We start from the raw sequence: 27083 nt of genomic DNA on the forward strand, positions 1-27083 counted from the left end.
CAGTTCCATTATCACAATGTTTTATCGCGAGATCGCTTATTTTTGTGCGTCATTGCCACGATAGCCACGCATTGCAGCAAAACTTATCGAGACCTTAGGAAATGCAATGAACACATAATAAAAACAGTTTTGTGATTATGAGATACTTCTAAAATAACTTGATTATTGACTTGTTATTCAATACAGATGTAAGATTGTTTTGAAAGAAAATTTTAAATTGATTTTAAATTAATATATTATTTATATTTTAATTGTGTAAAGTTTATCATATTTTATCATAATTGAGTAACCTTTTATATAATATATTTACGAAACAATTTTGCAGATTTACGTAATAAATAATTCTTTATTAATTTTTAGGATCGTATGTACATTTAAAAATTATAAAATATTACAATAAAAGAATATATAATCGTTTAACGTAAGATGCTTTCATCTATCCTTCGAGATGCTGTCAATCCTTAAAAATCGCGACAAGTCGTGTGGTTCGTTTTTTCTCTCGCGATTCTTGTTCAACACTTTTCGTACACTACCCGTGGTTAAGCGCACCCTTTCTCTCTCTCCGTTTTTCTCTTTCTCTTCTTCTTTAGTTGAGAGTTCGTACAAAGAATATATACGATCGTGTGCGGCGCGTGTGTATGTGTATGGCATGTATGGCATGTATGGCGGGCGGCAAACAAGAGGGCAGGTGGAAGGTTGTGCAACCTGTTGCTCCGTTGCTGGGACGAGAGCGAACAGTAGGATGAGTCTGCTCGGGTTTGGTTGCGGGTCGGCATGAGATGGCACACACCGGAGGAACATTCCGCCGGTGGGTATAGCAATCACAATGGGGCGAGTCTCCCTCCGCGCGTACACACACACACACACACACACACACACACACACACACACACACACACACACACACACGCACACACACACACATGCGCGCGTTACATTTGAGTATATGCATTCCCTCTCTTTTCCATGGCATGCGCATCCTCATCTTTCTTCTTTTCTTCTTCCTCTCCTTTTCGTTTGTCCCCCTCTTTCCCTCAGTTCATCTCGTCCTCCTCGTTTCCTTCTCCCGCTTCGCTTCGATGTTGTACTCTCCTCCCGAGCCATCTTCTTCCGAGCCCTCTTTCTTCTTGGACATCGCGCCCTCGGGACACGATCCTGATCTGACGTGATTTGCATAATTCCAGTATCCCCGCCCAGGCGTTCAGCTGCTCAATTATTAGTTGGAATTTAAGACGTGTTTAAGAAAATAGCTCGACCAGGCCGCTTTTTGCTTCTGTCGATTTGCGAGGTGCCTCGCATCGTCTCATTCTCGTCTCGTTCCGTCCCGTTCTGTCTCGCGCGATGTCGTATTGCGCGCGGTGGACCGAAGTTTATCGACGCGCCCGAAAAGTGAATCTTTTTTCATACCTGTGCCCGTGCATCTTTATTCGGCTGCAACACGGAGCGTCTATCAAGGGGTCTATCAAGCGGCCAGAGGAATTCGCTTCCTCCGGACTTTGGCTTATGGAATTAGATCAGCCTCATTGCCGCATTACGAAATTTCGCCTCGACGAGACGCAAAGAGAAGAAAGTCACGGCAGTTTTTTGGAATTCCTTCGTAATTTTTTTATCACTTGCACAGGTTAGGGATGATAATAGTTTAATTTTAGACGCTTTTAGATAAAATTGAGTCTGAGACACACGCTACGTAGTAAACGTAGATAAAAATTCTAAGAAATTTTAAGATAACGACAGGAGGCTGAATTGCTAATTAGCAATGTAGTTCGCGTTGTAATAGCGCACCATTGATTAGTTTAATTATTATTCGTTGTCAACAGGCGGAACGTTGCTTGTTACAATGTTATCAGAGAACATGTTTTTATCATCTAGGCTGATATGGTAACGAAGTCTGTTGCACTTATAGACATTAGCTTCGCATTTTCCGTCCCACGTTCGTGACTCGCTATAGCACGAATGACAATCTATCGATCTCTAATAGGTCGTTCTTGATTTATACATCTTATGGTTCATTGCACTTGGACAACTGTATCTATCATTGGTCAAAAGATTTGTGGATAACGCGTGCGCGCGCGAATTGCATTTACGGCCGTGACGTTTCGCCTGTGAGATTCAATTTGAAATCGGAATTTTATTAAAGGGAAACGGTACGCAGTTTCCGCTCAGCCGATTTAACAGTAACCGTTTCATACAGAGCCTCGCGCTATCACCATTCATTATCTCCCTTCACGTACCTGAATCTAACTATCGTCATTTCATCTTTCTTCCTTCTTCAAAACTATACTTGCGGTGTGTCGGCGTGCTTACCGATATCATCAACGTCTTACGTCGTATCCTGTTATATCGCGTATCTATTTCTTCGCGTTCTTATCCGCCTCTATCATCGTGCTTTCCACGATTGCGCTTCCCCTCTTTACTTCGTAAAATACACATTCGCCATAGAAACCGCCACGGTGACGCGGTATCTTTCGATATATTCTATCGGGCGTGGAGGATTATCGACATCGTTGTCGTTTTCTCTCGCTCCCTTCACAGTGATTCCTCTCTCTCTCTCTCTCTCTCTCTCTCTCTCTCTCTCTCTCTCTCTCTCTGTCTCTCTCTCTCTACCTCTTCTCTCTACCGTCCGGAATGTGCTATATCGCGAGTCTTATGCATTCACCAATTTCGTTGATTAAAGCACGCACTCATCGCTGATATCTTCCATTAATCTCATCATCGGTCCAGACGCGCTGCGAATCGCATCGTATATGCTCTCGATGTGTGTCTCTGGCCTCCGGGAGATGAATCGGATGTAACGTGTTAGGGCGCATTCCCACTGACCAGTCAGCCGCAAAGTGTGGCCGTATGTAATGTCCCGATCCATCGACACGTCCTCTATAATCCGCTTTATCGCCACCTGCCTGGATACTTGACAGTTCATTTATCCTTCGTGTGAGTGAGGTAAACGATTTTACATTTGGTCTCGGTGTGACACATACATACACATACATACACACACACACACACACACACACATTTGTTATATCATAACAATTATGTTATAAAAATAGAATATATAGATTCATATATAAATTAATGAAGAAACAAATCTTATTACAAAAATATGATATATATATATATATATATATATATATATATGTGTATGTATATATGTTGATATTACATATGTATCTGTAATTAAAAATGTTTTTACTCATAAAGTTGAACAGTGATTAGAAATCCGGCTTTTTTTCTCAACTCATTCGCGTGTTCTACTTCCGAAGGTAGACCTAACTTTCGTTATGGCGTTATCATACCGGCTATAAATATTGTATATGCGTATCGATATTGATCGCCCTCGTTTTTGAATGGTCTCCGAGGCGGTGACTGGTACATGATTTATTATTATCAGTGTTATCTTCTGTACAGAAATACAAGTGTCCAAGATTTTTTTTTTGGAAAATATTAAAAATTGGATTGTAGAAATTAATTTATTAATAATCTCTCTCTGATAAATCTGTTAAATCTCTCTGGTAAATCTTTTAATAAGAAATCTTCAAAATTAAACGTTTTCCATATTTCGTATATTCCAATTTTGATTAACGATTAATAATGTCGATGCAAACGCAACTGTGTTGGTCGAAGTTGATGTAGTCTAGTCAGCAAAGATGCAGTGGAAACGCACCCTTACGTCGACAGCGATGCAAGAAGCACAGCCGACAGGGCGAGGCGCATCAGCTTTGCTCTCTTTAAAGCCGTTGGGCGTTCACCCCGACCTCGCCAGCCCGGTGCAACTGGTTCGAATGCATATTGCTTAGTGTAGAGGTGCACTACTGGTAGCAAGCCTCGTTTCCCCCCCTCCCGTTCTCGACCTGCCTCCTTCGCGCACGTTCGTCTAATGGAGCTCGCACGGCGACATGTACAGCGCTTAGACTGGCAAGCTGCTCGAGCATTTTGACATTTACTGCCCGGCCACTGCCGCTTGGCACTTTCGCAGAGAAACGACGGAGTACCGGCGAATAAAATATTGCGGACAGCCAGCAGCGGGAAGAACGTCGAATTATTGGGAACCGGAAGTTTACGAGGGGACTCTCGTCTGGGATTTTACGGCTTACGAAGTGGAGAGGAATGTGGCATTCTCTCGTTGCGTATTATCCCGTGAGACCCGATAAAGCCCCGCTATGTTCAACCGAATAGAAAGCGCACGCACTTTTATTGGCCCGGCCAAATCGCAAGGGCCGGAATTTTTTCTTATTTCGCGAGTCGTTATATTTAACATGTTCTTTTCGTGTGCCGAATCGCCGACGCGCGAATTACCAAATGGATAATTTATCCGCGCGGCTACAGATTTATGGACGCGCGCGATCCCGTGTTCTCAATTTCTTCCCTCCCCCCCCCGTAGCATTGTAATGCGGATTAGTTCACGGTCTCTCTCTCCGCAATATCCATAAATGCATGTACTTGTTATTTATGCCGGCTGGTTCATGCAAGCGTAATTATGTTATCTTTATCCGATGAGTAACGGCTGTTGCTTTACCCCGCTTTTATACGCCGCTTATCGTGTATAAAGCGCACGAAAATATATTAACGGAGGGTTAAAATTTCATGATTCACGCCCGTAGACGCGCGGCAGACGTCTAGATATTCATACTCTTTGGCAAAAGCGATAAGAGATATATCAGATCAGATCCAGCGCAAATAAGTTATTATCATTTCGCCATTTTATCTTATCGTACATGTTGTCATTATATCGTCACAAATATTACACAAAATATTTTATAAAGATAATGTGGATTTATTTTTTTATTTTTTAAATTTGCTTTTATGCAGGTTCTTCGCGAAGAATATTTTAATGTTCCGTTCCTCAAACTTTCATCAAATTCTCACAGAAATTTTTTATTCCTGATATTTATGATATTTTTTAAGTTTTTAATGAATAAAAAATCTTTTGTGACTCGACCTTTCGGGATTTTCTGAACAGAGGACCTTGTCTCTTTGCTTAAAATAAATTTTCTTCTTGTTATTTATGTGCAGGGCGCAAAGAGCATATGGTGCTTTTCTGATTACGCAGTCGCTACGATTTCTTAGTTTGCCTTTTTCCGCTAATGGATACAAAGGGATAATGTGGCGAGCTAACGCCGCCACTGTTGGATTATCGCATAACAGAAGTACGAAAGAAGAACGGGTGACCATTAATGGCGTAGTACCGCTGATAGGACCCGCTTTTGTTTTATCGGTACAATTGCATACCCGACAACGCAAAGCAACCCTGAGCCCGCGATAATGGATACTCTCGGACGTACGCGGCAGCCATTGATGTGGGTGATAAAACCGGTATTGATTTTCCAACTACGGCTAACGTACGATTCGACATGAGATCAGTGAAAAGGTCCATTTAATGACTCCGATTGCGCGGCAATGGCGCCAACGTAAAAGCAAATTGTACCTCAACCGCGTCTGCATTAGAAACGGACGTTTTTTTTTTTTTAAACATTATTCGTAGCTTAATTTAATGTAATTTGCAGCTTGTTTTCTATCGTGTCTCTATAGTTACATTTTATAAATCGTGGACTACCCGAAAAAAAAGAAAATCTTCAATTACGAATCATATCGAATTTGATCGAGTTTCAAAATTCTGGAAGAGATAAATGAAAAAAAAAAAAAATTAGCTGCGAATAGACCCTCTTTTTTTACACGCTCAGCTGAGCGCCATTAATGTGACCGTTCAAACGTGTGCGCTGCTCGTGCGCACCATCGGTACACGGGGGCATAAGTGGCCGGCCGTACATGCCTCGAGCGATGGCGGTGGTTTTTCTGGCCGGGAAGGTCCAAAAGAAGTTCGCCGCAATTAACGACTTCGTAAATTTACATACGTCGGCGATCGGCGGGAATAAATGGCCAGAAGTCGCGCTGTGCGGGAAGTGAGCGGGGAGTGAGCGCGCGGATAAATAATCGCGTGTATCGTCGTCATTGATGGAAAAAGGGTGAACGTCCATTTATCGGGTTGATTTCGCATCTTTATCCAGAAACTGGATTCCATTTTGCTTTTAAAAAGTTCGCGTAATGTCGATGATTAACATTTCCGATACTCACTTTTGTAAAAACAAGTATATAACAAGTCGGTAAGTATATGAGTCGGTTTGTTTTCGAAGTGAATTCAAGTTTCAATTCACTTTCACGCTCAATCCTGCCACGTGGTTAGCTTAACTATTGCAATTGAACGAACGAATGACGATTGGTCATCATGGTCAAAAAGAAAACAATTTTAAAATTTCAATAGACATTCTTCGGTTTCTCCTGCTGTTTCATCCGTCTGTCAACGTCGATCGGCGAGTAAAAAGGAAATCAACAACGAGACGAGAATCGTGTGTACCGATCAGTGAGGCACGTCGATGCCTCCGACCAAGAGTAAGGGACCACCTTGCCGCAGGGGTTGAGAAAGAGACTCGAGAAGTATTCCTTACGGAATGGTGTACGTCTACCTACCGCGCTCGAGCTGATTGCGAAAATAAACATTCATTATTGTAATTACTTTCTGCGACGTGGCCATGCCGAGGGAGCAACCGCGATCTCTACGGACTCTGCGGAGGAACGAGGGGGGGGGGGGATAGAAAAAGAGACGAAACGTAATGGGAAAGAGAGAGAAAGAGGGAGCGAGAGCGAGGGAGAGGAGAGCACGCGTATTTGCGAGACAGAGGCTGCTGTGTATATCTGTAACGAGAGTTTCATTGACGTGGTCGTCGTGGCGGGTTAATTACAAAGTCGAACCGACGATTCCTTCATTAGCGAAAAGGAATCGCTCGAATCTGTTCCCGCGACTGGGCGAGACGAATTCTTCTCGTTTGCATCCGTACGCTGCCGTCCGCTCACGGGGCCGCCCGGGACGTGTATCTTTCTCATGAGGGGCAAGAATAAATGAAAGAAAAAAAAAATGAAAAAAAAAAAAAAAAAAAACTGAACGGAACCCAGGAGTGAAACGCACTCCGCGTGATCGATCTGCGTGCTCTTCGGTTGTCCTCGCGCGGGAAGAAAGTCCATAATTTAGCGTGCACCCATATGAATACGCGTGTGCGTATGACGCGCGATAAAAGTGGCTCTCGCGAAGGATAAATGCAGGGATGGGGTGAATGCAAAAACAGAAGAGGAAGGAGATGGAGAGAGGACGAGTGCGTCGACCTTCGAGCGACATTCTTTTCGCCGAGTATAATCGAGATCAACGTTCCGTGCAATTAAAAAGGTGGCCACCGAGCAAAGTGCGATAAATCGTACTTTTAAATCTTGTCTGAAATCCTCTTTATGCGCTACAGATCAATTCTGTAATATAGGCACGACTTATCAAGGAAATGAGATAAATATCTTGTTAAATTTTTTTTTTTTTTTTTAATATAATGTATATGTATTTCTGGAAGAGAAAGGAAGCGAGGCTCAAGAACTCTTAAAATGACGTTCAAATCAAGAGTCAAACAGTCAACATTTGCGAGCTTTATCTCTTCCTCGAGAAGATAAAACCAGAGAAATTGCGCAACTTTTTATCGCATCGTTATTCCCTGGAAAGTGTATTTATCACTATTTTTGACTTTAGGGAGGGAAACACATCCGAGAAAGATGCAGAACTAATTAAGGAGAGCTAATGTCGTGCGAATCGCACGGATGAAATGTCGTGCGTGCAAGTGCGCTGCAGTGCCGTGAATTAATTATCTCCGTGGGCCCTATGTTCGTATACTTTTAATCGGTTTGCCGGGACCCCGACCTCGCGCCGCTGCGTGCGCGTGCGCGCGCGCGCGCGCGCGCGCCAGCGCGTGTCGTTTCCGTCCATAAAGCGTTCGTCGTGCGGCAATATTTCACGCCTGCCCACGCGCGTGCCCTTACATCGAAGGGAGATACGGCGGGATACGGCGAGGATGAAGGTGGCAGGGTCGACAGGGAACCCGGGGTCTTCCCAACTTGCTTACCGCAGGTGCATTCGCTCGAGGAGCTGCAGTTCCCGTCTGCGTTCGCGCGAGTGCGCCCGCTCGGCGCACGAAATGGCCGTAATATCGTACGGTTATGCCTGCATTTAATACGCCGGCGGACAGGCTACATAGAGCCATGTTTGTGGCCGGTGTCGCATGTACGTCGGCCTCTCTGGGGCCAGCTATACCGTCCGTGTAAACGGCGCGTTACCTCGACGCACGATCGCGAATTTTCGCGATAAAGAACGCGCCGTTATTGTAAAAATATCCCCGTCCGAATATCACCCTCGAATCTTTCCCTGCTTAACAATTAGCAAGTGATAAGCTGTTATAGGATTTATTTACGATGTAATTATTCTTTATAATACGGAATGTAAAAGCAGTCTTCTTCTAGCGATAGCGATAGTTCTCAAAGGTACAATTTATGATGGAATTAACGACGATTAAATTTGTTCTTATTTGATATTACATTACACCTATTCTCTTTTTATTGTATCAGAGAGATTGCTAATTGGTAATAATCTGCTAAAGTACAGCTCGCCGAGGTTCTATCATCGATAGAATCGTTGAATATTATGTCACTGATAGATGCGGCGGAAAGTGCGATCTCAGTTTCAAATCAAGTTTTACTCTTAATGGAATCTCCGACGATTGCATCTCTGTACCGTACAATGTTGCAATTACTCGCAATATTGGCCGTAACTAATCGTATTGGTACGCATATATCATGAATTCAGACGACTGCCGGTAGTGGCAGACCGGTGGAACTGCATTCTTCGGAGTCTGAACGAAAAGAACGTGCGTGCCAGATGAGAGTCACCGCGGGACGATTTTTTTCGCATCTCCGACACTTTTGGTCCGATATATTTTTTTCGATTGGATATCAGTTGGAAATATTCGCGCAAGAATAATGTGATGCTTGTGGGCGGGCGTTGTGTTCGTTAAAAAAGGTAATCTATATCAGTCTGGATTCAGAGTGCGCCGATGCGAAAAGTATGTACCAAGTAGTCGTGTTGTTAACGGCAGCGCTATGCTACTGCACAGGCTGTCGTTGAACTTGCATTTTGCAGTTGTCGCATTGCGATAAAACGCTATTTATCATTTTTCAATGATATATCCGCATACCTCCTTTTCAGGTACGTACCGCTCAGTACGTACCGGTTACAAGAGAATGACTCATATTTTTTTGTGAAACAAACTTTTTTTCGTCACGTTTTCATATCATAGAATTTTTATTTTGGTAAAGCGATAAAGCCGTTTTCCCGTGTATCCGTGTTCAGATTGTAAAAAGGCGTCCAATTATCCGGCGCGCTCCCTCGTACGTATACGGGATTTTGTTTGTCGATTATGCAACGAGTTGTCGGCTTGCACGCGATCGATTGCACGCTGGCTGCCAGACGCGAAATATCGTCGAGCGCGTTATGGAGCGGCGATTTATCGCGGACTCAATAAATCAACGCGTGTCGAAGATAAACGAATGTTTGCATTGTCTCCCTGCGTGCGCGTAAATGTTTCTCGCACCGCGGTAGGAATACAAGTTAGGTTCGCGTGCACACCCACGCATTCGCCGCGTGAGCGCCAATATATACAAAAAGAAGAAGAGAGAGAGAGAGAGAGAGAGAGAGAGAGAGAGAGAGAGAGAGAGAGAGAGAGAGAGAATCTGCGGGATTCACGCGATACCGATTTCATGTACGTACGTCGGCAATCGTATAGATCGCGGCAATTAATCTCATCGCGAATGGTCCGCGCTCGAGTTTCACGAGAGAAGAAATTTACATCGGCACTCGCATTTAACCGCTCGCCCGCGGTTTGCGCGCCCGTCGCGATCGCGCTCTCGCTCGCGGAGATCATAAAGGATCGATAAGGAAATTGCTATTGTAATTAGTGCTGCCAGTGCGGGTACCTCAACGGCGATTTATGCGTGTTTTCGGGCGAACGGCAATTAGCTGCGGTCGGAACACAATGCGGCGGAACGTAGCGTTTGGCCACCGAACGGCCGTTGTGTACCGAATTGCTACGGCTGTGATTTGCATGCGACGTTAATTTTGCGAAACTGGCGCACCGTATGGCGTATGCCATCGTAGCTCGGCCAATGTACCGGTAACGTTTAGCTTCTGATAGTTGTCTAATTAATTGGAACGCACGATGGTAAATAGTCGCACGTGGTCTTAGCGTGCGCTCCTCGAGCAACTCTCGCATATTAATAACGAACGCGGTGCATAAATCAAGCGCGCCGATTTGTCTCGCATGGGGTTTGTCAAACGTTTTTAATTATTATCCTTATGGCACGACAACCGCTATAATTCTTCTACTATTTATCCATTAATCATAGTGCGTCAGTTTGACGGTGGTAGGTAGTAGATAGATAGTGGATAGATGGATTGATTCGCGCAACTTCGCGAATCATGTACCTTGTCGAGTTTTATTAGTTAATGAGTTTAATTAACGCATATGAACTGTATGAACATCTATACATAATACGTAATCGAGTTTTATCATGTTTAAAATATATCACAGGTATATTGGAAATATTTATTTGATACTAAACGTTTTTTGTATCATATATATATATATATATATATATATAGAATATTTGTATTCATTATAATTAAATATACAAAATATATTTATACTGATTAATCATGTGCACTTTGTAATAAATGTTTAATTAAAAGTTTCGATTAATTTGTAATGGTAATACCCAACTTTAATACTACTGTCTACTCGATTATTAAAGAGAGGTATGTAATTGGATAATTAAATAACCCATGTATTAATTTGCATTCGCAATTTTTTAATGGTTCCATTTATTTCTGTATCTTATACGGAAGTAGCATATATGTCAACGAGCCAATAAAATTGGTGATGCGACGCAGTTGCTTGTAACGTTGACTCTCTGAGACTCGTATAATTAATTACAACAACGTATGCTAAGTATCTGCGAAGTGATAGTACATCCATGTCTTTAATAATTGGTCGCTTCTATATATTAACTACACGTAATGTTTTACTATAACGCAACATAATGTCTTTTCCGAGTACATAGATATTTTTTCTTACTGAATATTATTAAATTGATTTGAAAATTTTTTGATGATTTGAAATTTAAAGTGATAAACATATAATTTTATATTATTTTGTCTTATTTTAAACTCTATATATATATATGTGTGTGTGTGTGTGTGTGTGTGTGTGTGTGTGTGTGTGTGTGTGTGTGTGTGTCTAGTAATTATAAAATATACAAGATATAACAAGATTTATACATCTGTAAAATTAGATTTACGTTTTATAAAATTAATTTTTTCAAATTTACACAGGTACGTAGTATGTGTGTATTATATACACAAGTGTATATATCAGCTTTTTCTTTCTCGATATGAAACAGCTAAAACATTTAACTTTCTAATTCCAGTGGTACATTTGTACACTTGTGTTACTTGATCCTTAGATATCAGAGAACTGACTTTAAAAGATACGCCATGCGGTAATGAAGGCGCGTTTTAACGTTCACGCTGTACATCGCTAACTGCCTCGTTAATTAACCGCTCGGAAGCCCAGCGACAGCAGGAGCAATTATTTATCGGTTCATTCAAACGGAACCTTTGTAGAATTTACGTTGTTACCGTGTATCGGCGACATACGCGCGGCAAGAAAATTCCTCTTTTTCCTCTCCCTTTTACTGTTTGTAGATTATGCGTCGCTTGATATCGCCTCGGATATCTCCCGAAGCTTTGATTGCACACATATACAGCGGCAAATATAGTTTATAGTGACTCTGTATGTCTCCATCGTTGAGCGGCCCCTCTTTTTGCGAGCTGCACCGATAACGAGCGCTATTTATTTCTCTCGAGCCATTAGCGCCCAGCAAGCAATTTCTGGTCGGTCGAACGAGTTACGCGACCGAGTGAGCGATGCATCCGGTCTTCGCAGATCGGAAACGATCATCCGAGATTCGATCCTCCGCGCATTCCCGAGTCCCTCCCTCGTTCTTCATCAAATCCGCTTTCTTCCTCCGTCTCTCCCGTTCGTCTTCCTCTCACGTTTCCCTCTTCTCGTTTCGCGTGCGCCCGAGATCACAGTCACGTATCTCATGCCATCTTTCCCTCGGCAAATCGCTATCGATCGCGATCGCGATCGCGGTCGTGTAGGAACATTACGTTGAAATTGCGCCTATCCGTTTGACCCCACTGCGGGATCACTTCGTCGCGTCTCGATCTCGATCCGTTCTCCTCTTGGCACGGATCCGACTCGTCCAGAGTGTCCCGATGCATCCTCCTGGCCCGATTTTCATTCAAGGAAACTTGCACCAACCTTTCGCAGAGGTCTGACTTAAATCTGACGACCACCTCGAGTCACTTGATTCTCCTTCACTTTTCGCGCTCGTACCATCATCGCGAACGCGAGCGATCTTTTCGCAACTTGTTATGACGACAGCGCGAATATATGCTTCCCGTTATTTCCACTATTCGCCATGCATTCGTGCTTGAGTGACTATTTAACAGACTATTTAACCTGGCGTTATACTGACGTTTGGTAAATTGTCAGCAGTTCTTATGTAAGAACATCTTAAATCTAAAGAAATATTAAACCGTACATATAAGTAATGAGATATCAAATGATCGATGCTTTGTTAAAAATGATAAGCTCGAAATTAGTAGGTATGCATATTATTATATAAAATCATATAAATTAAATTAAAATTTTATATTAAAAGATTACATAAAATTTAATAGAATCAAACATAATTTCTCTTTCTCAAAATTAATATAGACTTTCCAGTCTTGCTTCTTTTATTCCGCTAAACTCCTTCAAAGAGAGTTTAAGCTACCTGAAGGTACATCAAAAGTAGGAGGATGATGGAAAAAGAGCGGCCGATTTGAATTGGTCGGTGACGTCAAACGAGCATAGTTATTTTCAGAGAGACCGGCGAAGAGAGAGGAGCGAGGTCGAGTCGCATGCGACGAGTTCGGGTCAGCTCGCTTTGCTCGCGCGACTCACCCACGCCATTCCCTTTTTCTTGGCCGCAGCCCAATGAATGCTGCCGCCACTTCGAAACTTGGCGAAATTGTTTCCGATGAAATTCTCCTGAAGAAATTTCGCGAAGTTTCCGCTTGTTGAAATCGTGGAATGACATATTTTTGATGACCTATCTTTCTCGTAACATATGATTATTATTCCCCTTCTGTCATGATGAAGTGAGAACGATGTGAATTTTAGTTCCAGATTAGATGAAAATAAATGTTTCTGAAAAAAAAAACGGGGTTTCTCTGAAAAAGTTAGTTGCAAATTATCGACTTTAAAGTCGAAAAAGCAGTTTTAACTCTGGGAGAAACACTTCGGTTTCGTAATACGTCTCCGTCGAAACGTCCGACGTTTCTCATGACGGTTTTCGAGCGACTCATACAAATTTCCATAGCTATTATCGTTGAATTATTTCGCCGTATCGAGCGTTTCGTGTTTCGTAACGGCGAAATATCGTCCATTATTCACGTCTTGTTAAGGCGTCCCGAAGAAGGCGATTCCTGTGTACACAAGTGCGGTGGCGTAAGTGGTAATCGTTGCTAATATCTGCCATGTTCAGCTATTACCATGCTTCACCATGACACACTCGTAAATTCCTCCAAGTGGGAACGCGTATTTGGGCGTCTTAAATCCGTCTCGTTTTCACGTCTCGTCGTCATCGTGAATCGACTTGGAATACCTTTTCCTCTGTCTTTCACTCTGTGCTGGACGATAGCACGCGAGTGCTCGATCTTTCTGAATCCGTTAGACCGCGATCTACATAAAGTGTTTCAGATTTTTCGACTATTTATAAAGAAAAGATCAAAATAATCGAACATGCGATTCCAATCGCTCTCACCAATTGTGTAAAATATTTTAATTTATTTTATTAATTATTTTATTAATAAAAGATTTACAAATAATCATTAATGGTTTAAGGATTGTTTATAAATTTTTAATAATGAATATATTTAAAAAAAAAGTAAAAATTTTGGACTTTTAAATGTTTTTTCAGTCTCAAACCTCTGTCAAAGATGTTTTTTGCCTTAGGTATGCCGTCAATAATATTTTATCACATTATTTTAAAATACAAGTAGATTACAGAAACAATTTCTAGCAGAAAAGCGATTTAGTTTAGTGCTTAGTTGTTAATTATTATTGCGAAATTATTGCGAAAGACTACGGATAAATACACACCGTTTGTCTCCGTGGTGATAATTTGCTCATAACTTTGACGTTTATTCACAAATAAATAACAGCGGCAGAATGTTATTTATTTGTGAAGAATTTTGTTAATGCGTCGACAAATTACGTGTACAGGGATGTTCTTCAAGATGATTTCTCGGTGCGCGAATCTCATAGATCACGATCCGAGAGCGGCGGCGCATCGTTGCTCGAGTTCCCGCAGGTTTCTGTTCGGTCGGTTGCGTGGGCGTCGGGCTTGGCAGGGTTCCAGAACTCGTGGGAGGCTGACCAGGCCTCACAGACTGACCTCAGCCTCTGACCTCACCCGAAATAGTCTCCCGCTGCCTGGCTCGTTTCTCCTGCATTTCTATTTCAGAATTTTCCTCTCTCTCGCATCGCGGAAAGTACGTATCGCGGCAGACGACATGAGATCACTGGAATGAGTGCCTCTCTACATTGCCCGTTTTCATTTTAATATCTTTCAATCATAGCAGTAGAAAAGTTGAAATATATAATAGTTTGTGAGAAATGATTTATAATCCTTAAAATATAGCGTTTCTTAAATTTTTTTTTTTTTTTAAACGTTTTTTCTTCATAAATATCAACGTAATAAATTGCATTGACATTTGTATATTCTAATAAAAGTGGAAAAAAAAAACGGAGAAGTTTTTGAATATAAAATAAATTCGTATTAAATTTTTTGCGAAATATTAATTAGAGATATATTTGGGTATGTATAACTTTAATCGAGACAATTCGCGAGAGGCGCAACTTTGTCCTCCTTCTTGAAATTTACAGCTCGTTATACTCGCGCTTTACGAGACATCCCCGAAAGATCTCGCAGTAAAAAGACGAACCGGACGATTATGTGACACACACTTACGAAACTTTCGATTTCACATAAACGGCCGGTGCGATGCGGTGCATCGTTGGGCGCATCCCGCCGCGGGGCTATTTTCAGCGGCATCGTTTTTCTCTTTGCCGTCGACGGTAGCGAATAGCGCGAGGAATTATGATGCGGCTCTTCTCTCTCTCTCTCTCTCTCTCTCTCTCTCTCTCTCTCTCTTCCTTTCTTTTTCTCGTGGCTGGGGTAGATAGTTCCATTAAGATGCAAATTCGCCAGTAATTCCATGCGGCGCGGCCGCTTGTCGCCCTGATCGCGTAGTCGCTCGTAATCGCTCATATCGCGCCGAGATCGAGAGCCCCCGTTTTCCAATTCCCCGCGATGTGCGACATCGGCCGTTTCACGACGCCGAGAGTTAATTATTGTCTCGGCGATTTAATTGCTCCGGATATCGCGACGTTCTTTCTCTCTTTCTCTCCCGGGTGGTAGGAGAAGGCGGGTTCATAAACACCAGCTGCATGTGGCGCGGAAAGTCAGACAGATGCGGTGGTCTTCGTGTTTGTAGTACCAGTATTGGTTACAGTCTGATGTAATGGATGCTTGTTTGGTTAACGCTTTACCCTATGCGATACGTACATGTCCGTTGAACGCACCTTGCATTAGACTGTATCGAGTATCGATAAAGACCCGATAGATCTTTGAATATACGTTCAGGAAGAACGTGGACTCAATATTTTGATCCGTAATTTAGAGCGCCGTTGTATTCGTAAGAAGCACATGATAATTTTTTTTGTAGACCGGAAATACGCGGAAATACGCGTGGAACGTGGAAGGACGAAACACACGAGTTACAAATATCGTGGCATCAGAATCCGACTGCGAAATCAAAACTTGATAAAAACATGCGATATGCCTAGGTAGGAAGCGTTTTGTTTCCACACAGTCCAGGTGCGGACTGTTAATGCGACTTTGTTTGCGATTGAGAGTGCATCAGATTTCATACGGTTCACTAGGAACTGTCGTAAGGTAATGGGAATTATGGGTACAAGCGTGTGAGCGCCTCTACAAAGTCGAAGGGGATGCGATTCTCGTTGCGCTGACGTACTTTACATGTAAATACAAGGAAAGGAGGTACGTCGCGCGAACAAGGCTATCGCTTTCCCGATCTAGTAAGCCAATATTGCTTATTCTCTAAGAGTGCGAAACCGCTCTCGTACAAACTCATGCAGCGATCAGGAGAAACCAGTCAGCACCTGATGTATTTCCAGGGGTATCTAATTACTTGCACAGTCTAAGAACCGAAAACGCCCACAATGACGCTTATTTTACATAATATTTCTATGATTCTAGGCTTAACGTTTCCTAACCAATGTTAGAAATCAATATTGAAAGGTTTTAAAAATCACTAGTTTTCAAAATATTGTTGACAATTGTTTGATACAATAATCCTTATTTTACTTATATATTTTTACCAAGAAAAGTTGGATTTCATTTTATGTAAAAATTTGACTTTTATACATTATTTCAATCGAAATACTGCACTTACATGAACCCTTGACTTTTTATTTTATGTGATTTTACATTATTTTTATCTGTGACGTGTCTGCGATGTGTTTTTTATGAATTTTATCGAATTATTATTATTATTACTATAGATAATAACGTCTCTTTTAGTATATTAGTTTAGCATTCTCTAATCTATATTAACATGACAATTATACACTTTATTATAATCTTTGTTTTAAGAATTTAAAAAATTTTTTAAAATTTTGTTTGTTGACGTATTATTTTGATTTATTTTAATATTTCTTTACAGTTATAAAATAATACTTGTTTTGCTCATTTTATTGGCCTCATCTCGTTGTTGATTTTTGTCTCACATACACGAGCTGTTTATACGTTTTCTCTCATTAGAATAATCCTTATTATAATACTTATAACATTTTTGTATATTTAATTTTTTATACGTAAATATTTTTTAATTTAATTAATACGTGTAAAATAATCTCAATGTATGAAATTTTCGTAATTCTCTGTTATAAATTGTATCTCTTATTATAGATTGATAATATTAATAACACGAATTTATTACACAAGCGTGTTTGTCGATTTATGAAATGAAAAGTGTCACTGTATCATATGAGATCTGGCTGACGGTCCCTGACATCTATCACGCGCGAAGGTGTTGCTGCCTGATTGCTAAGGAGGGCGAGTGACCCGTGGTATGAAAACTCGGCGGGAACGGCACTGCGTGGAACGAATGTTAAGTCGCAGATGTTATCGTTCCAGATATTTACTGGCCTGCGAGCCATCAGCCCGCTCCAGATTAATGGCGCGATCGGTAATGAACGTGGTAGCGCGAGGGCCACGGCAATCACGGCTTCTTGGTATCACAAATCCCGACTTCCTCATGTCCCGCGGCCGTACGCAGCGCGTTATCTTACACACACACACGTTCGCGGACGCGCGCATACGCGTGCGTTATTATCAATGCCGGCCGGGGGGCGATGCAGGGCGTCGCCGTTCGCGAAGATTACCGGTTTGCCGAGAATAAGATCGCGGAAATATTTTACCGCGGCTTAAAGCTGGCTTTCGAAATGGCCGTCTTAGGGAAATTTTTCACATTGACGTATCGCTTTCACCTAAGTACTTTCACCTAAGTTATTATTATTATATAAATGCAAAGAATAAGTATTCTCATCTCCGAATAAGGTATTTTGCTTTTGGGAAAATAATCCTTTTGCTTTTTTTTTTATCTTTGTAAAATTACGATGATGCGCTGATGAGTTGCTAAACGAGAACGGAACTTCGAACGGCGTTTCGTTGTTGACTGTTTGTTATATACGCATGTATAAATAAATACAGGTTGAAGATTATTTTTCACGCGGATGGTAATTTATTGCGAGGTCTGTGTCGTTGGCGGTTCTAAAGGCAAGCGGTGCAAAATAGAAGCACACTTAGCCGTTACAATGTTATTTGGCCTCTCTTCCGCAATATGATGTCCCCGTACAGTCTTGAAGAAACGGGTCGGGTTCAGATAAGAATAAGCACTTGGCGCCTTGTCGTAAACGTCGTCCGTATTGCGTACGTTCACAAGAACACTTGTCCGTCGTTCGCACCATCTTGACGCCGTCGAGGGTCCTACTTCAGGCACCAAATGAGAATAAAAAAGGTAACATTAACATCGTAGTATGACAAAGATGTCTACATTAAGTCTTTAACAACGCGTTAGAATCTCAAGAATGGAATGCTGGAACCGTAATAATTTAATATTTAGTGAATAAATATTATTTGACTTAATAATAATACACTACCCAGCTATCATTTAAAGTATTTCTAATAATTTTGTGCGCAGATTTGCCGAAATGTTACGTTTTTCAAATCAAAAGTTAAGAAAATTAACGGCAGGCTACTAACAGATATGATGATAGGGAGTTTAATAAATTGTTTAAGAAATTAAATATTAATTAAGTAACAAATCGCTTAAGTAATATTTGCCATTTTCTATTTCTAATCCGCAATAATAATTTTTGAAACTATATTACGTGTAAGAATTTATGGGATCTGCAAAGTCCAAGAGTTCAACGGTCTACTTACTCCGCAATATTGGCACAAACGATTTCGCATCGAGAGCGAGAAATAATTTCGTTCGCGGGTGCAATAATGCACTTTCGGCCACATGTGTTATAGCGGCAGCCTCGTCCAGCATTTCTTTCAATCTGGATGGCCCCGAGGTAATAAATATGCCCTGACCGGCTGATATAATGCTAGCGTGGGCTGGTACCGCTGGAATCGCGCGCGTCCTCTTCGCGCGCGGTTGCTTGATTTACATATGCCGCGATGCATCACGGGTCTATCGTTCTGCTTGCATTTTGCCGAACCGAAAATAGGTCCGGCACTCGTAACTCGATGCTGTCTCCCTCCTCTCCCTCTCCCTCTGTCTCTCGTTCTTTCGCTCCTCCGTTCTCTTTTCATCGCGCGCGTTCGCGCGCGTATTCCGTCTCGAGGAAGACCGATCCCGTTCGGCCCCAAATCCACCTCCGCTTTCTTATCCCTACCTATTAGGAGAGCTGGAGCGCGCTGTTCGATGCTCGTTCGTTTTCAGACACAGTCCGCTGCACCTTCGATGCGCTCTATTTCTGAAAGATCGTTACTCCCAGCGATCTCCTCGCGACCGGCGACGACGGTGCTCCAAATCGATGCCGCGTCGAAACCGTCGAAACGTGAAACGTCTCTCGTGAAACGATACGGAAACTTCGATAACGCGGGCGTTATCGTAACCCGTGCAGCGCGAGCTACGTTATCGATCGCAATAAAGTCTAGGTGCATCGCCATTCCGTCGGAATGCGTTCTAGATCGCGGAATATTTATATTCGTCCATGCGCTCGAGGATGCTGATTTCCGCGAACCAGTTCTTCGTCGTCTTCTTCTTCTTTTTCTTCTTCGTCGCGTAACTAATCGCGCGAGTCGTGCGACGACCTCATCCGAGAAGGACTTATTAGCGTTGTCCCTCCCAGTACTGATACTTGTCCTGATCCGCAAGAATGTATCCCGCGGCGTGGACGAGCTCCCGACGGAATATCGCGTGTCGTTCTGCCCTGAGCATTTAGCATTTTTATGGACTTGGCCAGGAAAATCTCGCATCTCGTATCCGAGATTATCGTTACGAGATGCGGAACCGATGCCTCCATCTTGCTTCTTTAATACGGCGGCAAAAAAGCGGTTTCAGCTCGCCGAGAAAATAATTTTCTCGTCACTTTTTACCTTTCTCGCACGACTTTTTCTTCTACGGCGGTTTTGTACCCGCAGGCGCTGTTAAATCACATTTAAAATAGATTCTGTATATATAGAGCCGTTTTGCAAAAAAAAACTTGTGAAAAGTCTCGCTATTGACAGGGTCAATCTAACGCCTGGTAATATGCTTCGACGCACATCGTGTGAAAGTGTAAAACTTGTAATGGAGAAACGGTGCAAAACATACATCCGGCGGGCCATTAATTTTACCGTATCGTTTATAAGGAACCATCGGCAAGAACCTGATGAAATCGGTCGAGCACTCGTCGTTTTACCGACTTTCTCGCGTCTACAAACTAGGTAGTTCGCAGGTAATCATCAGCAACATTGATACGTTAACATTAATATTCCGCGCGGTTTAATACGATCGATATCGATCGTAGGTACAAAGTGCGAGACGGGCTAATGCCTTTTCCCGCACATCGGCTAATTATTTGAATACTTGAAGAAAAAAAAATGACCGCTCTTCCGTTCATGCGCGATGCGGTCATCAATTTTGTCTCTCTCTCTCTGCCCTTACCTTCTGCGCCTGAAACGCACCTTCTGCGGTCGGCGCGTAGGTCGATCTGGACCGGTTTCAACTCGGAGCTATCGTTTCGTCAATGGAAAAACTCGATTTATGATAACGCCGCTCCACGAAAGGGGCACGAACGACGGATCCAGGGGCCCGAGGCCTCAGGCGGGGCCACCTTCGATCTCCTCGCGGCGTCGATCGAGGACTACCGTAATTATTAATTGCCGCCATCGGCTTAATTAACGATTCACGTCGCCGTTTCATCATACTTCTCATCTTGTATCTCGCTCTCGTCACTTTCTTGCTCGTCGAAAAACGTTTTTCGACGTGCGAGAAAGTTCTCCATTAAGCGAGAACATTCTTATTCTTCGGATGAGTCGCGCCCGATTGTGCGGAAGGGAGGGAGGAGGTAGGAGCGCATTCCTCGTAAGAAGCGGGCCTTCCTGTTCTCGGGGATTGCTTCATTAGACGGGTGCACCTGCCTGGAGCTGCATCTCCGGCGGCCTCGCTTCTTTCACGATCCTCGATGCGTCACCATTGAGAATCCGATCTACGCGCATGATCGGAGTGCCTAATCGGCGTAGCGCGACGATAGCCATGACTGTTAATTTTGTATTTTCTCTCTGGTACCCCCGTCACGGAAATTGACATCTCTTGCGGTGTAGCAACGCGTGAGATGTGAGAGATTTGGAACGGGTTCAAGATGAGCGTTGACAACAATATTCCACATACGGCCTGTCTAAATTACTTACTTTCGCAGGATCTGATTATTCTTATCCTGAGACTCCGCGTGAAGATGTGTCTGGCATTATTTTATCGATAAATAAAATGTCAACCACATTTTGTCGCTTGCAGTTTCGAAAAAAAACGCGCGGTCACGTTCCTTTAAACTCGAATCAAAGCGATTGCGAATTAATAAATATTTCTCGTTTGGTGGGGCCTGCCCCACCAGGATTAGAGCCGTACCTGGTCTATATGTAGATTACGCGAGGGGCCCTTCGGAATCGATATACATATGTATACCCCGGCGCGCGGGTAGAAGAGCGGCGCAACTCGGAACCGAGATCGGATAATAGCCCTATGCGATGCGGGAGCCGACGTAAGGCAGCCATCGACAAATGGCCGTGGCCATGCAATAAACAAGCCGCGCAATTAAGAGAGCAGGTTAATTAATGTGGACCAACTAGGAGGAGGAAGGCTCCACCACCGTGCCGCTCTCTTCAACTCTCCATCCTCTTCTTTTTTTTTTTTTTGTCCGTCTCCTTTCTCTGTCTCGACTCGTCCGCCTATTTCCTCCTGTCCCTTTCCTTCTCTCTTTCCGTCTTCCCCTTCGTCGATCGTCTCCTTCCTTCGTGCTCGACATGCAACCACCGTGCGCACGGTAGTTATCGAGGACGAAACCGTCCTTTTTTGCGATGCACGCGAAGGGCAGCGCGGGATTTCTTTCCGTCTCGTCTCGATGTGCGTACGAGAGGAGGAAGAGGAGAAGGAAGTGAGGAAGAGAAAAGAAGACGATGAAAAAAAGAAGCGAAAGGGACGAAAGGAACGGTCGGTCGGTCGGTCGGTCGGTTACTGGGCGCGCTCGTGAAATCTGGTGAAATCAATTCGCTGCGCGAGCGGCGACAGTCGTAAATTGTCGTCTTTGTATTCCTTCTGCTTCTTCGATATGCGCATGTGGCCGGAAAGAAACGGCGGCGAACGGCGGCCGAACGGGATTGGAAACCCGAGAGAGATGATGAATTCGTGTTTGCACCGGTGATTTATCGTTTCCACACATCGATGGAAGGAAGCCGCAGCGCTTTCGCGCTTATTTGATCGATTTTTCGAATATATAACTGAATTCATATATTTACTATGTATATATACGCGTATGCGCGTATGTATTTAGTATTAAAATGAAATATTTGACTTAGTCTAATTCTTTTCAGAATTTCACCGACAGTGCCATTAGGCTTGTTATCATATATATATATCAAAAGATTGGCAAAAGTGTAAATTGTTCTACTATTTTTTTTAAGTATTTGCGTAAAATTGAACATAATTTTCTAAACGATTTGAAGATGATTTAATTTTTAATTTTGCATTGATTTAGAAATAATATGTATAATAATGTTGAAAGGAACTAAATAGCATATTTAGGATATATTTTTTTACTACTTTTTACTACTATTATACAGCCGATACATTCTTAAAATGAAGGCTAATCAAAGAATTGATAGAATAGAATAGAATTTTCATATTTTTTTATCGCATGTACAAATAACATTTTGGACAAAATTCAAGATTTTAATTTTGCATAAAAAAACCTTGATTTTTTAACAAATATAACGAGGTTTTTCAAGATATTTAAAACACACTAATATAAATAAATTGTTATATTTTCTTTTGATCGAACTCACTTGCGGGCACGATCCGCAATTGCATATGTGCGATTTATCTGGAAGATGCAATTTGGAAGTGCTCGTGAATTACACACACGGCGTCCCATACACTTAGCGTATTTCGTAACGGACGCATTTACAAACGTAAAGTGGGAAATTGCGCGTGAAGCTCGCCGGCCATGCCACCTGCACGGTTAGGCATCATTTGCATTACACTCAGATATACACATGCGTGTCGATAATTATCGAACGTTTCCTACGGCCAGTCAGCCGTGTGCTCTGACATTTTGACATCGGCAACGGGAATTGTTGGAAAACCGGGGATTAACGCGTTTCGCCTCGACGGCAGTTACACCTGCCGGACCAGTTTGAACGATAGTGATGAAAGTTGAGGATAACAGCCGGCGCGTTTAATCCGCGAAAGTCCGCGACATTTCGTAAATTGTTTATTGTTCTGACTCATAAGTTGTGCGAAAATTGACATACATGTTTTACACGTGGAACGTTTGCCGCGACCACAAATGATATAATTATTTTTTTACGTTTGTTAACACAAAACGTACGGCTGTAATTGCAGTTTGCGCGCAGCGCTGAGCACAAAAGCGGTGGCGACTCGAGCTCTTAATGAGTTAAACCAGTTTAGGCTAGATCGGAGGCGGAAAACGTTTGCGTGATGCGATTCTTTTTTTTTTTTTTTTTTTTTTTTTCGGAGACTTCGGAGTATTCGCGAGTATCTTTTTGTCACTCGATAAAAATCGAGTTTGCATTTATGACGAGCGCCTCCGTGCCTCGGCGAGTGAGCCGATCTGGCGTTCGCGGAAGGAGTCACGAGAGCCAATGAGGAAATAGCGGCGAGCGTGTTGCAGAACGTACGATGCTCCTCAAGGCCGTGTTAGACCTTCACCTCTTGACACGCCAGCATATCCGTAGGCACGACCGTGTGCCGTGGAATACCACAGAACTTACGGTCCTACATACATTAGCTTCTCCAGCTTGCCCTTTGTATGCGCAAGACCGATCACAGATAATTTACCATGAATCGTCTTTCAACACTAAGTAACTATTATATAATTGTATAATAATATTTTATATCTCTCACGCAAAAGCTTATATCATTTTTATATGTGTGTATATAGGCTGTCTTATAAGGCAACAACGCAAATTCCTGAAATGGTTTTGAAAAAAATTCTAATTCGAATATATCGTAGCGGTGATAGTTTATAATATTATTTTATAATTTTGTTTATATATGTTTTAATTGTTTAAAAATTTTGTAATTTTTTGACATATAGGATATTGCTATATAATATATATTTATTATTATTGTAATATGTACATGTATACATATATACATACATACATATATATATATATATATATAAAATTATTTATTTTTTTGTATGTATGTATATGAAAGAGTGATAAAATAAATGAAAAAATTATGAGAGACCTCGCAACTAAACCTCGTTAACTAAACCTCGTTAACTTAATTAAGTTGCAGAATCAAATTGGCACCTGCGGTAGGTATTCATTAAAACATTAAAAATCTTAATTATGCAATTAATTACATTGACCACAAAAATTCATAGTGCGTTGCGAGCCTGCTTTTCGTACGGCTACAAAGTAGTCGTGGGTCGGCTTTTGAAACGACTAATTACCTAATTAATTCGTAATACGGTAGTCGGGTGACTGCGGGAATTCACGAGGAATTATCGTAATCTGCGTAATCCTTAACTTCTATCAATGCGATCTTTGTCGAAGCTTTGTCTGCCGCAAAGGTCGCTTTAACAATGTTACAGCATATCTTACACTTATAGTGAATAGAATCTTACACTTATGGTGCGGATAGAAACTCGCGCGTTTCGATCGGTTGTTTCAAACTGTGTTTCTGTGTTGCATCTGTATAGCATTTAAATTTGTCAATTTCCAAGTTAATTTGACTTGTACACAGGCGGACACGTGTGCAGGTACGACAAGAGAGGAAGTCAATGTGTGCAAAAACGTTGCCAAGAGCACTAATCGGGACCACCTACCACTTCGTGATTTCATAATCAACGCTCGCGGCATGAAGATTGTCGGCGTACGGTGTACGTGTGCCATTATCTTGGCCGTTCGAGTTTCAATTAGCGTAGAAGTGCCTCCGAGCGAATCTCGCAGCTCTCGAAGAGTCCGCATGGCCGATCACTGATTAACGTTCGGGCGGAATTGCTCGTCCGTCTAGCGAATAGGTCCATTACTGCTTTAATAACTTGTATTTTTCTCTAGCGTTTGCAATTGCAATTGTTACGATCACCAGATCTTACAAAATAACGAATATCGAATATTATTACAAAAAGTACAGTTTTGAAAAAAATGATATCTTATGATAGAAAATTGCTTAAGTTATTAAATTTTATTATTTTGTCAAAGAGATTCTTGTTACAGAGATTCTTGTTGTCGGAATGGTAAAGTAAGTTTGCTTTGAGTAGGAAGGCAGGAAACATTTTTTCTTTTCTGAATTTTTTTAGCTCAATTTTAATATAGATACATACACGATGTATTACGTATACATTAATATAATTATATGTGCGTGTTAAAATTGAGTTAAAAAAATTCAGGAAACAATAAAATAATTTGTTTCCTACTCAAAGCAAATTATTTTATTCCGATCTGAAAGGAATTTCTTTCATATATATATATATATATATATATATAATAAATATTATATAAAATTTTCCTATAAATATTTCACAGTTTCTGCTCCTATGCGATACAAAAGCGAATCGAACAAAATACAGGTATAGATCTACTGTGCGCGGAAAGAATTCTTTTGACATATCCCGTGACATTTTTAACGATTGAATCATTGATGTACGACGGTCGTGGCAGTACATTCTCTCTTTTTATTGTCAGTCCTTCCTTACCGAGAAGAGTCGCGGTTTTACGGTTCGCCAATCTCGCGGTGTCGAATATAAAAAAATCACGCCGTTACGTAAACGGCCGAGCGAGAATTTACGGTGCCACGAAAAGAGCCTTCCCGGTGCAAGACGATGCATTCACGACGTCGTTAGCCTATGGAGGCTCAACTGCTTCGCAGCATGCGGTTAAGAATAAACGCGGTTATCGACTTTTACGCACTCTAAATGTAATATAATAAGAAATTAGATAAATGAGTATATGGTACATACCATATCGGTCATACCATTCCGTTCAACAGAGAATACGTAATTCAGACATAATATAACATATTAAATAAATTTTGTACTTAAGCATTACATTAGTGAGTATTTATTATAAATAATTTTTATAAATAATTATTATAAATAATTATTACAAATAATTTTATGTCAGCTGTGAGGCAAAAATTTTAAATCATAGAATTACTATGTAGAGTAAGAGAGATAAGAGCGCGCCTTAATATCGTAAATTTGCGTTACATTTAGTTTACTACATTACAAATAGTAGATTAAGTGATAAATGATATTCGCACGCCGATTATGAACGATCGATTTTCTCATTTGTGCAGAATCAGCTTAATGCCCGCGTACACGCGTTGCACGTGTACACGCGTGACTAAACCGGAATCTCAGGAATCGATTCTTGATCGGTTCATTTGCAAGCGACATTTGCATCGCGCGATCGATTATGTAGAAAAACAAAGCCATCTATTTTCTGTTACAATACACAATTTTTCTAATAAAACAAGTACATCTCTTTCATCTCTTTTATATTCATATAATGCGTATATAATTATTATATTATTTTTTTATATTTGATAATTGTTTCACCCTTTCAAAGATTAATAATTAAGATAAAATAATTTTTTTAACGTGAAATAATTCGACATTAGACATTTATGCTACACGAGCTTACGTCAGCTTCACAAAACGTAGTTATTAGAAACTATCCTGAAAATTGGAGAAACTCGTATTAATTGCTCAAATGTCAATGAGTAGAAGTCACGGCGTAAGACACGGCGAAGAAAGACCTCGCGATGTCTAATACAAGTTGAATGTTTTGATTTGCGGAAAGAGAGCAAACATGCGATCGTCGGCGCACGGCGTATCTTTCTCTCGCGAGGAGAGAAAGGGACGGCATTCGATTTGCGCAAACCCATCGGCGGCCATGACCCCGATTCGGCAGGTGTACTTCCTCCCGAGATCGTTCCGGCGATAACTGTCGATCGTCGATCATTTTGCGGTCGTGTCGGCCGTTACGTGCGCCGCGTTAATATCCGCGGCGAGACATTGGTAGAAAGTTGCAGTGAAAGCGATGCAAAATTTGATACGGCAGTCGCAGCTTGCCGAAGCGCGCATTTTTCTCGCCGCGGATTAATTTCGCGGACGTGACCGGTCGCGGGAGGAGCGCAGATCAGGCCGGAAGTTTCCATTCCACTTGCGAACCGGCTGCCAGTTCGCGAGTTCGCGTTTTGGGTTCGCTTTGCTTCCGAGCAGCAA

General features: G+C 41.8%; 2 protein-coding genes across 2 annotated transcripts in view; one reads left to right on the forward strand and one right to left on the reverse strand.

Moving 5' to 3' along the window:
• The first annotated feature begins 669 nt into the window (after window positions 1–669).
• LOC105428644 (SAM-motif ubiquitously expressed punctatedly localized protein) overlaps window positions 670–27083 on the forward strand; it is a 218295-nt gene continuing 191881 nt past the window's right edge. The window contains exon 1 of the mRNA XM_089077222.1: window positions 670–808. Coding sequence (XP_088933348.1) covers window positions 780–808 — 29 coding nt within the window. The 5' untranslated portion in view covers window positions 670–779. The remainder of the gene's footprint in view (window positions 809–27083) is intronic.
• Window positions 17832–23849, reverse strand: LOC148936694 (uncharacterized). The gene is made up of 2 exons (XM_089077228.1): window positions 18556–23849; window positions 17832–18102 (listed from the first exon to the last, which is right to left on the reverse strand). The coding sequence occupies exons 1-2, from the start codon at window positions 18665–18667 to the stop codon at window positions 17855–17857; spliced, it is 360 nt and encodes a 119-aa protein (XP_088933354.1). The 5' UTR covers window positions 18668–23849; the 3' UTR covers window positions 17832–17854.

The sequence above is a fragment of the Pogonomyrmex barbatus genome, unplaced genomic scaffold, assembly GCF_055798465.1.
Source record: "Pogonomyrmex barbatus isolate J1 unplaced genomic scaffold, ASM5579846v1 scaffold2, whole genome shotgun sequence".
Taxonomy (NCBI): Eukaryota; Metazoa; Arthropoda; class Insecta; order Hymenoptera; family Formicidae; genus Pogonomyrmex; species Pogonomyrmex barbatus.

Coding starts and splice junctions, on each gene's coding strand:
- LOC148936694 (XM_089077228.1), bottom strand. CDS start 18,667: ATGCTGGACGAGGCTGCCGCTATAACACATGTGGCCGAAAGTGCATTA. Junction 18,103..18,555: donor GTTTGTGCCAATATTGCGGA/GTAAGTAGACCG, acceptor TGGTGCCTGAAG/TAGGACCCTCGACGGCGTCA.